General features: G+C 39.1%; 1 protein-coding gene across 1 annotated transcript; it reads left to right on the top strand.

Moving 5' to 3' along the window:
* Positions 1–1218: 1218 nt before the first annotated feature.
* LOC119581730 (polyadenylate-binding protein-interacting protein 1-like) lies at positions 1219–14419 on the top strand (the record flags this gene model as incomplete). The annotated part of the gene is given in 2 exon segments (XM_037929863.1): positions 1219–1316; positions 13659–14419. Coding segments are annotated over 2 exon segments (174 nt in total), but the record flags the coding sequence as incomplete, so codon positions are not given.
* Positions 14420–15114: the final 695 nt, after the last annotated feature.

The raw sequence follows: 15114 nt of genomic DNA, 5'->3' as shown, positions 1-15114 counted from the left end.
CACAAAAAAAAAACACACACCCCAAAAAAAAACACACACCACACACACACACACCAATACACCCACACACACAACACACCAAACACCACACACCAAATACCCCAAACCACACACACCAATACACACACCAAACACACACCAATCACACCCCCACAAACCCCAAAACACACACACACACCAACAAAAGGGGCCCCCCCAACATAACACCATCACACACCACACACACACACATACACACACACACAACCACACACACACAAAAAAACACACAACACCCCACACACAACACACCCACACAACCAACACCCCAAAAAACCAAAACACACACCACACACACACATGCAAAAAAACACAACACACACACACAAACACAAACACACAACACACACAGACACCACAGACACACACACACCACGCCAATCACACAGACACACCACACACCACACACACCATCACACAGACACCCCACACACACACACACACACACCCACACACACACACACACACACACACACACACACACACACATACATACACACGCACACACACACACACACAAACACCAAACACACACACACACCAAACACACACACACACACCAAACACACACACACACACATACACACACACACACACACACACACACACACACACACACATATATACACACATACACCAAACACACACACACACCAAACACACACACAAACACACACACAACACACACACACACACACACACACACACACACACACACACACACAAGGAAAGCACACACACATGTGTAATACATGAAGAACACTGAGTATTGGTGTGTGTGTGTGTGTGAGTGAGTGAGTGAGTTTGGTGTAAATACTCAGTGTTCTTCCAAGTATTACACATGTGTGTGTGCTTTTCTTGTGTAAAGGGTCATTTATCAAAGGAGAACACAATAAAGCGCTTAGTTAGTGACAGCAGTATTTCATACCTCAATAATTAGAAAGTTAATGAACTTTAGTCGTTTAGACTGTTTTTTTCCCCAAGTGCCCTGTCTTACAAGGATGTTGGCGATCATGGATTTTCCATGATTTCCTTGGCAATTTAGAGCGGTGGTTTGCCGTTGCCTTCCGCCCGGTGTTTTTTTCGAGTCCCAAAATTGCCAACAAATATCCAGTTCAATTTTTATAAGAGGATAACTTTTTGAAATGTGTATTTCAGTGAAATATCTTCTTGTTTTAGATGGGAACTGTATATTATGGGCCAGGTGGAGTTATTCAGCGAGTAGAAGAAGAACCAGAAGACTCTGCAAGTGACACAGATGATGTGGCCAATTTAGGGTAAGTAGTAATTGTTCAGAGAGAATGATTACCAAAAAAAGGTAACACCGGAAACTCTCCGTGGAAAGGAACTGGGGCCCCTACCACGAAACTCACTCCAAGAGCATCACAACATGAAAACTACAATTAAGTATCATGCTGTGACCACGGCGGCTCAAACATGAACCTACCGTTAAAAGAAGTAATTTTTCCCATGGAAATGATACATAAAAAATTAAATAAAACAAGGCCAATTTCCCCAACATAGATTAGAAAAATTCTTTTACTGAATCATCATCAGTAATGGTATGCTCATGTTTGAGCAGCCGTGAACCTCTCCACCATCCTCCGCCACTCAACTCGATCTTGCACTTTTCTTTCCACTTGTCCCATCGTCAGCCCGCAAATATCTTGATGTTGTCGCTCAGTCTTGCCCTTCGGTTTGCCTTTCCTCTGTTTCCTGTCACCATCCCTGTCAGCAATTTTTTTCTCAATACTTTCACTTCTCATCACATAAACCAATAAATTTTTAATTTCCTCCTGTTCAAGAGTCCAACAGCTGGTCTTTATAATTAAACCAGCCTTTTTGCTTGCTCCTCTAATTTTATCTAGTAGTTGTAGTTCAATGATACTGCTGGCAATTAAACTATATCATCGGCGTATCTTAGATTTGCTTTTTTTGTATCCTCCAACATCTACATTTCCCTTCAAAATTCTCTAGAGCACCTCTCAAAATTTCCCTTCAAAATATATATTAAAAGGTGCGGAGACAGAATGCAACCTTGTCGTACTTCTTGGTTGACTTCAAACCATTCTGTTTACCCATAAGTGGTTCTTACAGCTGCTTTTTTGTTGGCCCATCTTCTTCTTCAACGGTATAGGCTCATGTTTGAGCGGCCGTGGTCACAACATGATACTTAATTGTAGTTTTCATTTTGTGATGATCTTGGAGTGAGTACATGGTAGGGTCCCCAGTTCCTTTCCACGGAGAGTGCCAAAGTGTTACCTTTTAGGTATTCATTCTCCAATTTATCCGGGCTTGGGACTCAGCACTGACTTGGGCTGTCTTGGCCCCCCAGTGGCTAGGTAGGAAATTGAGGTAAAGTTCCTTGCCCAAGGGAAAACGCGCCGGCCGATGACTAAAACCCCTCGAACTCAGATTGCCGTTGTGACAGTCTTGAGTCCAATGGTCAGTCACCAATGGTCAGTCACTCAGCCACCGCGGCTTCTATATATGCACATACACATATATTAAAATAGTAAATAAAATATTAAAATGACTGTCAATCCTCATTGTTGGTCATACAAGGCTTTTATTATTGGATATGTGTTTTTGGAAATTTCATATCGTTCATTTTTATTCCAGAGGATATCGTGATAAACCGTATAAAAAGCTTTTGAGTAATCGATGAAACACATGTATAGGTCTTTCTGAGTTCTCTGTTTTTCTCTAGGGATCAGTTTCAGATTTAGGATCTGGTTTCTGGTACTTTTTACTGAATAAGTTTTTTTTTTTTAAGTGCCCTATCCCCCCAAGGACGTTGGCGATCATGGATTTCCATGATTTTCTTGGCAATTTTAGAGCGGTGGTTTGCCATTGCCTTCCGCCCGGTGTTTTTATCGAGTCACCATCTCTATTTACCTGGTTCTGGGACCGGCACTGATTTGGACTGGCTTGCCCACCCAGTGGCTAGGTAGGCTGAATAGGTAACACCATATAATGAAAATACAATGAAAATACCTAAAGTATTGTGGACCTACATGCATTCCTGTCTGTCTGTGTTAGAGAGAAGTATGATTCTTTCTATTCTATTTCCTGGTTGCAGTGCCTCTGTTTTTCCCCAATAATTTTTTTTTTTTACTTCAGTTTACTTATTTTATAATGCAGTCTCAGAAATTACCAATTGTAGAGACCTGTTTTACTAAAAGCACATGAAAAGATTAAAAACATAATTGTCATTTTCATTTCTATTTTATTGGCTTCAAAATGTTTTGGTGAAAAATGTGAACAGTAGGATATGAGTCAGAAACTTTCCTTGTTTTGAGGAATCTACCTTTAGATTGTTTACAAGCACAGAAAAAGCTATTTTGGGCATAAACTATAGAATTAAATTATTTTGTCTATCTTTGAGCTTTCTATTATGTGTTGTTTGGGTTGATATGTCTGTGTATATGTGTATATTTATATACAATAATGCATATACATAATTATATTTACATATGTGTTTATATATACCCTAGGGAGGGAGAGGCATAAACTAATATATATATATATATATAATATATATATATATATATATAAAATATTATATATATATATATATATGGTGTGTGTGTGTGTGTGTGTGTGTCTGTGTGTGTGTCTGTGTCTGTTTGTCTGTCTCTCTGTCTGTACATATACATATATACAATAGGTATACATATACATGTATATATACATATATATGTGTATTATTATATTATATATATATATATATATATATATATATATATATGGGATCTATTTCATATATATGTGTATATATACACATGATTTTATATATATATAATATATATATATTATTTTATATTATATATATAATTATATATATATATATATATATCATGGTGTATATATACACATATATATGTATAGATACATGTATATGTATACATATATCTATATATGTAGATGGACAGACAGAGAGACGACAAACAGACACAGACACACATAGACACACACACACACACACACACACATATATATATATATAGATATTATATATATATTATATATATTATATATATATAAATCCATCAATAACTGTATGCTCATGTTTGAGCAGCCGTGGACCTCTCCACCATCCCTCGCCACCAAACTCGACGCCACGCTTCTCTTTCCACTTGTACCATCGACAGCCTGCAAATATCTTTGATATTGTCACTCAGTCTTGTCTTCGGTTTTGCCTCTTCCTCTGTTTCCTATCACCATCCCTTCAGCAAGTTTTTCTCAATACTTTACTTCTCATTACATGACCAATAAACTTTTATTTCCCCCTTTTCAAGATGTCCAACAGCCCGGGCTTTACAATTTATTTTTCTCAGCACTTCATCATTCGTCTTCTTCTCTGTCCAGCTAATACGCAGTACTCGTCTGTAAAAACCACATTTCAAAATATGATCTTTTTCTTGTCTATCTACTTCAGCACCCAACACTCAGAACCATATGATGCAATTGGGAAAACTAATGAGTTCAATAACCTCAGCTTTGTCCGTAAGGCAATGCTTCAGTCTTTCCAGATGTTATTGAGAGCAATTGTGGCGCTTTTGGCAATGGTAACTCTTCTTTTTATCTCCGGTGAATCATCATATGTATTAGTTAAAACAGCTCAAAGATAAGTGAATTCTTTCACATTTTCCACAATCATTCCATTGATTGTAACATGTTCATCATTTTCATTGCCCGGTTTATCTTTGAATCTTCATGATCTTAGTTTTCTTGGCATTAAGAAACAAGCCCGCCTTTTTGCTTGCTTCTCTAATTTTATCTAGTAGTTGTTGTAGTTCAGTGATACTGCTGGCAATCAAAACTATATCATCGGGGTACCTCAGATTTGTATTTTTGTATCCTCCAACATCCACAGTTCCTTCAAAATTCTCTAGAGCACCTCTCATAATTGTTTCAGAATATATATTAAAGAGGTGCGGAGACAGAATGCAACCCTGTCGTACTCCTTGTTTGACTTCGAACCATTCTGTTAACCCATAAGTGGTTCTTACAGCTGCTTGTTGTTGGTCATATATAGCTTTTATTAGTTGGATGATGTGTTTTGGAAACTTCATATCGTACATGTTATTCCAAGGGCATCGTGATCAAAAGTATCAAAAGCTTTACATAATCGAGAAACACAGGTATAGGTTCTCCTTGACGTTCCCTGCTCTTCTCTATGATCAATTTTTAAATTCAGAATCTGGTTTCTGGTACCTTTTTCAGGGCGACAGCATTCTTAAATTTGTTTCTGCTGTTTATTTCATCTATTCTGGGGCTCTTGTTATTCTTTTACTTCTTTTATGGCTTTTATAACTTCGTCTAGCAGTGGCGGTGGTTCATCTTCGTTTTCATTGAGTAATTAATGTTGTTGTTAGATCTTTATTCTTTTTGTATAGGTTGGAACAATATTGATTCCATCTATCTTTGACTTCTTTTCCATCACAAAAACAAGTCCATATTCAGTTTTGATAGTGTCCATTGTAGGTTTAAATTTTCGTGTGATGTGTTTCGTACTCCTTGGTAGAGTTCTTTAGTTGTCTTATTGATAGAACAGTTTTCAATTCTCTGGCAATGTTCATTTAAATATTTTTCCTTGTCCTGTCGCAACAATCTTTGAATTTTTGTATTTTGTTTTTTGTAAATTGGATTATTGATACCCTTTGATTTTAGCATCTTCTTGTTTCAATTTCACTTAGTGTTTTTTTCAGATATCCAGGGGAATTTGTCTTTTTCTTTTTGGCGTAGTTTCTTAAGCAGTGCTCAGCAGGAGTTCTTTCCTTCTTCCCACAACTCATTTGGTGTTTTATCATCTTCACATTGATTGAGTATTTCAAATTTGTTTGACACTGTAATTCTGTAATTGTTATCAAGAGTTTTTTAGTCGAGCTTTAGAGGTGGTGTTGGACACTCCATCTTTTTGAGTCTTATTTTAAAGTCGATAGTTAGTAGTTGGTGGTCACTGTTGCAGTCGGCACCAGGTCTTGTCTTGGCATTTTTTATGCAACTTTTCCATTTTTTGGTTTAGCACAATGTATCCCAAATTTGGGAGCATGTACTTTTTGTCTGGTGAAAACCACGTGTACAAATGTCTTGGGTGGTGTTGGGAACAATGTATTGGCTATAACTAGATTATTTGTATTACAGAATTTAATAAAATCTTTACCTCTTTCATTTATATCTCCAAGGCCGAATTTTCCACAGGTGTCATTTTTTAGATCACTTTTTCCTACTTTGGCGTTGAGGTCTCCCATGATTATTTTTACATCTCTGTTAGGGATTGTGTCTAAAGTATCTTGGAGAGAGTTATAAAAATTTTCCATTTCTTCATCACTTGCAATATTGGTTGGTGCGTAGCATTGTATAATACTATATTATGAGGTTTTTTCTTGTATTCTGACTTTTAAAATGCGATCATTTATTGGGCTGTACCCAATTATGCTTTGCAGTTTTTTCGTGAGAATCATAGCAACTCCGTGACTATAATTTCCTCCTTCTTTTCCAGAAAAAAGAACTGTCTTGTTTTCTTTAATTTTGAAACTTCCATTACTTTTCCAATTGGTCTCACTTATTCCTAGTATTTGAATGTTGTATCTATCCATTTCGTTACAGACAGTATGTAATTTACCCATCTCTTTCATTTTCCTTAACGTTCCACTTCCGATTTTTAATGTGTTTTTAATTGGACATGTTTTCTTTATCTTCTTTGTCTTCCAGATGCATGTTTAACATTGTCAGCCTGGTTGCCCACTGACTAACGCACCCCGTGATAACCCACGCGACGGGCGATGTGGTATGAATTATAATTTCTGTATTTAATCATTGGTGTAGAGGTTTGTCAGGAGAAAATAAAAGTTGAGTGGAATCCCCCCAGGCTCCTTCTCAACTCACAGTCTCCAACTAACTAGGAGGAACTATCTCTGCCGCTTAAAACGTTACACTGTAAAAACGCCAGACGTATTATTTGGTAAAACCAGTTTAAACAGTAAACTGAAGGTGTTTTCACCAGATATCCACTGCCCTGCTGCCGACAGTTTCACCGTAACCCTGGTATAGGGAGCTAATAGGGTGCTATCCTTGTTCAAGGGAACCCCAGGGTGCAGTTTATTGTCTTACCCAGGACAGATATATATATATATTTTATATATATATTATATATATAATATATATATATATATATATAATAATAATTAGAATGAAGAAAAAACACCGCCACTGCTGATGAATTTTATAAAAGCCTAAAGAATAAAGAATAAAAAAGAGCCCGGGAATAGATGAAATAACAGCAAACAAATTTAAGAATGCGGCGAAGTGTTGAATACTTCTTCTACAAACTTGTAAAAAAAATAGGGAATGAAGAAAAGGGCCAGAGACTGGTAAAATCAGTCTTTTCCCATCCCTAAAAAAGGTGATGCACCCCAAAAAACAAAAAAGGAAGTTGCTTTTAAAAAGTCACGCAAAAAATTTTTGTAAAATTTATTGCTGAAAAAAAGAAGTGAAGTCAAGAGAGGAATTGCAGACGAAAAAGAGGTTTTCGCCCGAAAAGGTACCAAAAACCCCAGATTCTAAATTTTAAAATTGAATGAGAAGACAGGGAACATAAGGAACTTACCTGTTTTATCGAATAATGGAAAGCTTTTGATACTGTTGACAGATGTCCTCTGGAATAACATGAACAAATTGAATTTTTCCAAACACATCATAAAATAAAAAAGCCATGTTGCCCAACAATGCAGCTGAAAGAACCACTTATGGGTTAACAGAATGGTCGAATCAAACAAGGAGGCGACAGGGTTGCATTCTGCTCCGCCCTTTTAAAAATTTTGAAAAATTAGAGAGGTGCTCTAGGAATTTGGGAAAAATGTAGATTTGGAGGATACAAAATATCAAATCTAAGGGACGCCGGGTGAATGTTTAATGCCCGCAGATACGAACTACAACAACTACTAATAAAATAGAGAAGCAAGCGAAAAGGCTGGCTTGTTTCTTAATGCCAAGAAAACTAAGATCATGAAGATTCAAAGATAACCGGCAATGAACAATGATGAACATGTTACAATCAATGGAATGGTTGTGGAAAACGTGAAAGAGTTCACTTATCTTTGAGCTGTTTTAACTAATACATATGATGATTCACCGGAGATAAAAAGAAGAATTACCATTGCCAAAAACGCCACAGTTGCTCTCAATAACATATGGAAAGACTGAAGCATTGCCTTACGGACAAAGCTGAGGTTATTGAACTCATTAGTTTTCCCAATTGCATCATATGGTTCTGAGTGTTGGGTGCTGAAGAAGATAGACAAGAAAAAGATCAATAGTTTTGAAATGTGGTGTTACAGACGAGTACTACGGATTAGCTGGACAGAGAAGAAAACGAATGAAGTGCTGAGAAAAATAAATTGTAAAGACCGGCTGTTGGACATCTTGAACAGGAGGAAATTAAAGTTTATTGGTCTTGTGATGAGAGGTAAAAGTATTGAGAAAAATTGGACAGGGATGGTGATAGGAAACAGAGGAAGAGGCAAACCGAAGACAAGACTGAGCGACAACATCAAAGATATTTGTGGGTTGTCGATGGTACAAGTGGAAAGAAAAGTGCAAGATCGAGTTGAGTGGCGAAGGATGGTGGAGAGGTCCACGGCTGCTCAAACAGGAGCATACTGTTATTGATGATATATATATATATATATATATATATATATATATATATATATATAGAGAGAGAGAGAGAGAGAGAGAGAGAGAGAGAGAGAGAATATTTGGCAGTCTCACCCTTGCCTGATTGCCACAGGCCAGCATTTAACACCTATGCCACGGCGGCAACTTTTCATTTTCTCGCCATGAGATCAGGCTCGAGTGAGCAGTCATTGTTACGACTGCCGAGATAGGGAATTGAACTTGGGCCCATGATGGTCAGAGTCCGGAGTCCAGATTTAGCCTGGGACTGTAAGGTCCCAGGCTAAATCTGTGGGGAATCTAAATCTGTGGGGGATCTCGGAGCAGCAGGAGGCCCCAGAGGTACGGAGCTATGGCCCGCCGGTGTGTGGACACGCCCTGGCTCCGTACGAACTCCTGCCCCCTAGCCACCTGACCCACTGGCAACGTCAAAAGTAAATGGAAATGCTGGGGGGAGGGGTGTTGTCCCTCCCACCCAGCAAGTAAGGCAGGCTGTGGCTCCCGCTAGGAGGGCAAATGTCGGGGTGCAAGATTGGAACAAGAGTTACTTGTCCCGCCTGCACCCTGGCAGGCACCAACCCACCATGAAGCTTGTGGGGCAAAGCCCTCAGGAACCCCACAGGCGGATGGGCGGTCCCACAGCCTGCCGACCCCCTTTATTTGGGGCTGTGTCGGCTGGTGCGGCAGAGGTGGGGTGCACCTGGAGTGACCACCCGAGGCTTAACCTCAGGCATACTTTCCGTGTAGGCGTTTGGAACATCCAGTCCTTGCTGGCAGGACGAGCAGTTACCTCTGCTATCGCGGGAATTGAGGCAACTGAGAGTTAAGATGGCTGCCCTCTCAGAGGTGAGAAGACCTGGTAGCGGCATGATCAGTGTGGGTGGGTACACCTACTACTGGTTGGGCCGCAGTGATGGTCACCACCTCCAGGGTGTAGCCATAGCCATCTCCAGCCGACTTCAGCCCTCGGTAGTTGAGGTGACACCGGTTGATGAGCGTATTATAGCATTGAGACTGAAGCATGCTTTTGGCTTCATGTCTCTTATTGCTGTATATGCCCCTACCAATGTATATAAAATTGATGTGAAATAGGCCTTCTACGCAAACTCGCATCTGTGGCAGACAATTGCCCCCGGCGAGATATTCGCATTGTTCTGGGTGACTTCAATGCGGTGCCCGGCTGTGACCGAGCAGGCTATGAGATGTCTGTCGGCCCCCATGGCTTGGGAGCTGATCCCAGCAGCGAGAATAGCCTCCTTCTCCGGGACTTTGCTAGGTCCCAGAAAATGAGGATCTCTGGCCCTGGTACCAGTGCTCCAACCCGCATCGCTGGACATGGTACAGCGGAATGGATACAGTGGCCAAAGAGATCAACCACATTATTGTTAGCAAGCGATGGAGGATCCTCCAGAACTGCAGGGTTTACCAGAGTGCCCTAAGGTGTTTCACCTGGACAGACTAAAGGGAGGAAGAGTGTGCCCGTGGGTTCACCATGGCAGTCTCTGACTGATTCACAGATCTCAACAACCTGACAGACCCAGTTGCTCTGCGAGAGCTCTTCATGCGCGTAACACTCGAAGCAGCTCAGGAGTCCATTGGCGTATGCCCGAGGGCAAGGCAGAATTCCATCTCTCTGCAGACATTAGAGGCCACTGAAGCATGTCGCAAGGCTCGGCTGAATGGGAATCAAGTCTTGCGTCGTTCCATGGTGCGTAGGGCTCAGACACTGCTGAGAAGGGACAAGGAACAGTTCATCAGGAATCTTGCTGAGGAGGTTGAAGGCCATTTCTTGGTAAATGACCTTCGCCCTATCTACCAAGCCCTTAGAAAACTGAACTCTAGGCCCTCCTCACAGATGACTGCAGTCCGATCAGCAGATGGACGGATCATCTCAGATCATGTTAGGTTCGTGAATGTTGGGCTGAGTATTTTGAACAGCTGTACCAGGTGGACCCTCCAACAGTTAGCTTGGATGCAAGCAATGTCTCAGTGCCTGTGCCAGACCCACCCTTCAGCAAGGAACCTCCTACCCTAACAGAGGTTAGGATGGCAATCTCCAAGCTGAAGAGTGGGAAAGCTGCAGGCATATGTGATATCCCTGCTGAACTGCTAAAGGCTGGGGGTGAACTTATGGCTCAGGGCCTGCATACAGTCTTGACTGCCATCTGGCAGTCTGGTACCATTCCCCCTGACCTGCTGAAGGGCGTGGTCATCCCTCTCTGGAAGGGGAAAGGGGATCGTTGGGATTGTAGCAACTACCATGGCATTACACTGCTCAGCATACCAGGCAAGGTTCTCGCCCACATTCTTCTGAAACCACCTACTGAGGCATCAGAGACCGGAGCAGTCTGGATTTACTCCTGGCAAGTCCACGATAGACCGTATACTACCTACATTGACCTCAAGAAGGCGTTTGACTCGGTGCATCGGAAATTGCTATGGGAGATCCTTAGACTCAGGGAATTCCGACTCAGATTATTGGCCTAATAGCAAGCCTTTATACTGGTACTGAAAGTGCTGTAAAGTGTGGTGGGGGTATGTCGAACTTTTTCCCTGTAATTCAGGGGTGAGGCAAGGCTGTGTCCTTGCACCAACACTTTTCAACACCTGTATGGACTGGATAATGGGCAGAGCCAAAGTCAGTGTGGAGCAACACTAGGCAATATCAAGGTCTCAGAACTTGACTTTGCCAACGATGTTGCCATCTTATGTGAGTCCTTGGAGTCACTGGTGGTGGCTCTTGATGCATTTAGCAATGAGGTGAAGCCCCTAGGCCTAGAGGTCTCCTGGACCAAGACCAAGATTCAGGATTTTGGGGAACCCGTTCAGTCGATCCATGTTTGCGGCTAGGAAGTTGAAGTTACAGAAAGTTTTACATACCTTGGTAGCATAGTCCATATATCTGGGTTGTCAGACCAAGAAGTCAGTAGACGGATTGGTCTGGCAATAGGAGCCATGAACTCGATCAACAAGAGCATTTGGAGATGTTGGTACCTATGCAGAAGGACCAAGCTGCGTGTCTTCAAGGCCTTGATACTGCCAGTTTTGCTCTATGGAAGCGAATCCTGAATACTATCCAGTGTCTTGGAGTCTCGCCTTGATGCCTTTTGTAACAAGTCCCTTCGCCGGATCATTGGGTACAGTTGACCGGACCACGTGTCCAACCGGCGGTTATACCGTGAGACTGGCATGGGACCTGTTACTTGCATAATCCGGGATTGCCAACTGAGGCTATATGGCCACCTAGCTCGTCTCCCTGATGATATCTCTCTGCGAGATAACCCTGGGTGGAGGAGACCTGTGGGACGACCCAGATCATGGCTTGGGCAGCTCGACGAGACCTGTCGCGAGGAATTAGAGATGGGCCGTGGGCTTGCCTGGAGACTTGCCTTGAGGGATCCTCGTGTCTGGAAGTGAAAGGTGGATGCGGCCATTCACCCCCGTTGGCGTTAGCCCCTTGATGATGATGATGATAGACATAGACACTTACATATATACATATACATGTTAGAAAATCCCACAATGCAAAAGCTAAATTTATTGAAATGAGACTACAGTTTCGAAATCCACCTAGATTCCATCTTCAGGTCTGAAGAGGAAACAGAGTGAAGTAAGTATAAAAGAGTGCAGAGGCAATGCGGTAACATTTTCAATGAATCTAGTTTTTGCATTGTGGGTTTTTCTACCATAATATCTACACAGAAGACTATTTTACCATTCAACATATATATGTTTGTGTGTGTGTGTGTGTCTCTCTCTCTCTCTCTCTCTCTCTCTCTCTCTCTCTCTCTCTCTCTCTCTCTCTCTCTCTCTCTCTCATATATATATATATATATATATATATAATATATATAATATACATACATACATGCACACACACACACACACACACACACACACACACACACATTATATTATATATATATATATATAATATATATATATATATATATATATATATATATATATATATATATATATATATATATATATATATATATATTATATGTGTGTGTGTGTGTGTGTGTGTGTGTGTGTGTGTTGTGTGTATGTATATCTATATCTATATATATATATTATAAATATAAAATATATATATATATATAGAGAGAGAGAGAGAGAGAGAGAGAGAGAGAGAGAGAGAGAGGGAGGGGAGGTAGATTAATATGGCCGTGAAGAATTTCATCTTTATTTTGCATAATTTTCAAAGATGTCATAGACCATCATCAGTCCTGAAACAGAACCAAATGATAAGGCAATTGACAGCCAATAAACAAACTGAGTGGTTCTGGCTCCACAAAGAGACGTAAATCAATGTATATGCATATATATCTGTACATATGTATGTATGTGTATACATACATATGTACATATATATATATATATATATATACATGTACATTGATACATGAATATAAAAATACATAAATATCAATGTAAATATATAAATACATACACATATATAATGTATGTATATATTGATTTATATACATATATATATATAATATTTATATATATATACATATATATTATATTAATATATATATATATAAATAATATATATATATATTATATATATATATATACTATATATATATATATATATATATATATATATAGTATATTAGTATTATATTATTATAATTATTGTAATAATTATGATATATGTATTATATAATATATATATATATATTATAATATATATTATTAGATATTTATATGATATATATAATATATATATATATTATATATATAGACATATATATATATATATATATATATATATATATAGACAGATATTGATACTTATATAGATAAATGTGTGTGCGCGTGGGTGTGTGCATGCGCACACCCTTATTGCAGATGCAGGCATTTTCAGATTGTATATTTAAATCTGAGTTTTGTTGCCTTCATCGTATCTTCATCATATTTTTCAGATGGTCACCAGCTGTAGAAGAGTTGGAAGGTGATGTTGCTGATGCTTTTGAGGAATTCTTACGACTGCAACAATGAGGAAACTCTGTACACAAGGCTAGAGTGTTAGTTTAATGAAGCCTTATTCCATACTGCAGGAAATACTTTGGTATGGTAGATAATTATCTATACTCATTTTACAGGTGTAATATTTTATGATCAGTGTAACTCAGCCTTACAGTGCATTGAAGTCCCAGTAGATTTTATGTTTAACTAAATGAATGTTTCATTTAATCTCCAGGGATGTAAATATTTGTGAAATATAAGTAAACAGGGCAGGAAAGTTCTCAGTAGCCTGAAATTAAAGATTTAAGTTCTTAAGGTCAGGGTGCACATCTTTATTGTATTTTTATGCTTCTCTTTTATAGTAGTGGTTCTGGGAATATTAATTTTTCATCAGCCTGCAGAACTAAAGGTGCCCAACTATACAAAATTTAGACAATTATGCAATATTTCATAAAGGTTATCCACCATTAAATTACCGATCATGTTATCTTTATAATGGAGTATTGATATATGTTATTCAGTACACATGAGAGTATTGTATTGTACAGTCAGTCTTCTGTGTTGAATTAAAAGAAAAATAAGAAAGAAAAAAAAAATCTAGGGCTTAATGAGGTATACTCTGTTGTAACAAATCTCCCGGTGGTTGACTGTCAAATCTGCTTTTGAGGCTTTTTGAATTCCTATTTTGTAAATGAAAAAAATATATGTTGATTACTCAGTCTGCCTATTCATCTTCCTTTTCATATTATATATTCTTTGTGTGTGTGAGTCTGTCTGTTCATGCCTATTTTATAAGTCTCTCTGTTCATCCTTCTTTCCTTCTTATATTGTACAAATTAATACAAGTGCATGCGTGCGTGCGTACGTGTGTGTGTGTGTGTGTGCACATGTAAGCTCGCACGCATTTATATAAATATATATATAGATAGATAGATAGATAGATAGATAGATATAGATAGATGTATGCGCATGCACGCATGCATGCACACAGACACACACACACACACACACACACACACACACACACACACACACACACACACACACTCACACACTCACACTCACACTCATGTATATATGTACGTGTGTGTGTGTCTGTGTCTGTGTCTGTGTCTGAGTGTGTGTGTGCGTGTGCGTGTGCGTGTGTGTGTCTGTGTGCATGGTGTGTGTGTGTGTGTGTCTGTGTTTGTGCATTATATATATTAAAAATATATATATATATATATATTATATATATATATTATATATATATATATATATATATATATATATATATAGTTAATTTGCAATTGAGTATGATACTATCCATAAAGTGGGGACTGCCATTTTGAACAAAAGCTGCCCTACAATTACAGGAGCTTACTGCACGTCACTGCAGCAGAAATTGCAGGAGGCTATCAAAACCAAGAGGCA

This window comes from Penaeus monodon, chromosome 2 (genome assembly GCF_015228065.2).
Source record: "Penaeus monodon isolate SGIC_2016 chromosome 2, NSTDA_Pmon_1, whole genome shotgun sequence".
NCBI lineage: Eukaryota > Metazoa > Arthropoda > Malacostraca > Decapoda > Penaeidae > Penaeus > Penaeus monodon.
This window is presented reverse-complemented; position numbering and strand designations above follow the sequence as displayed.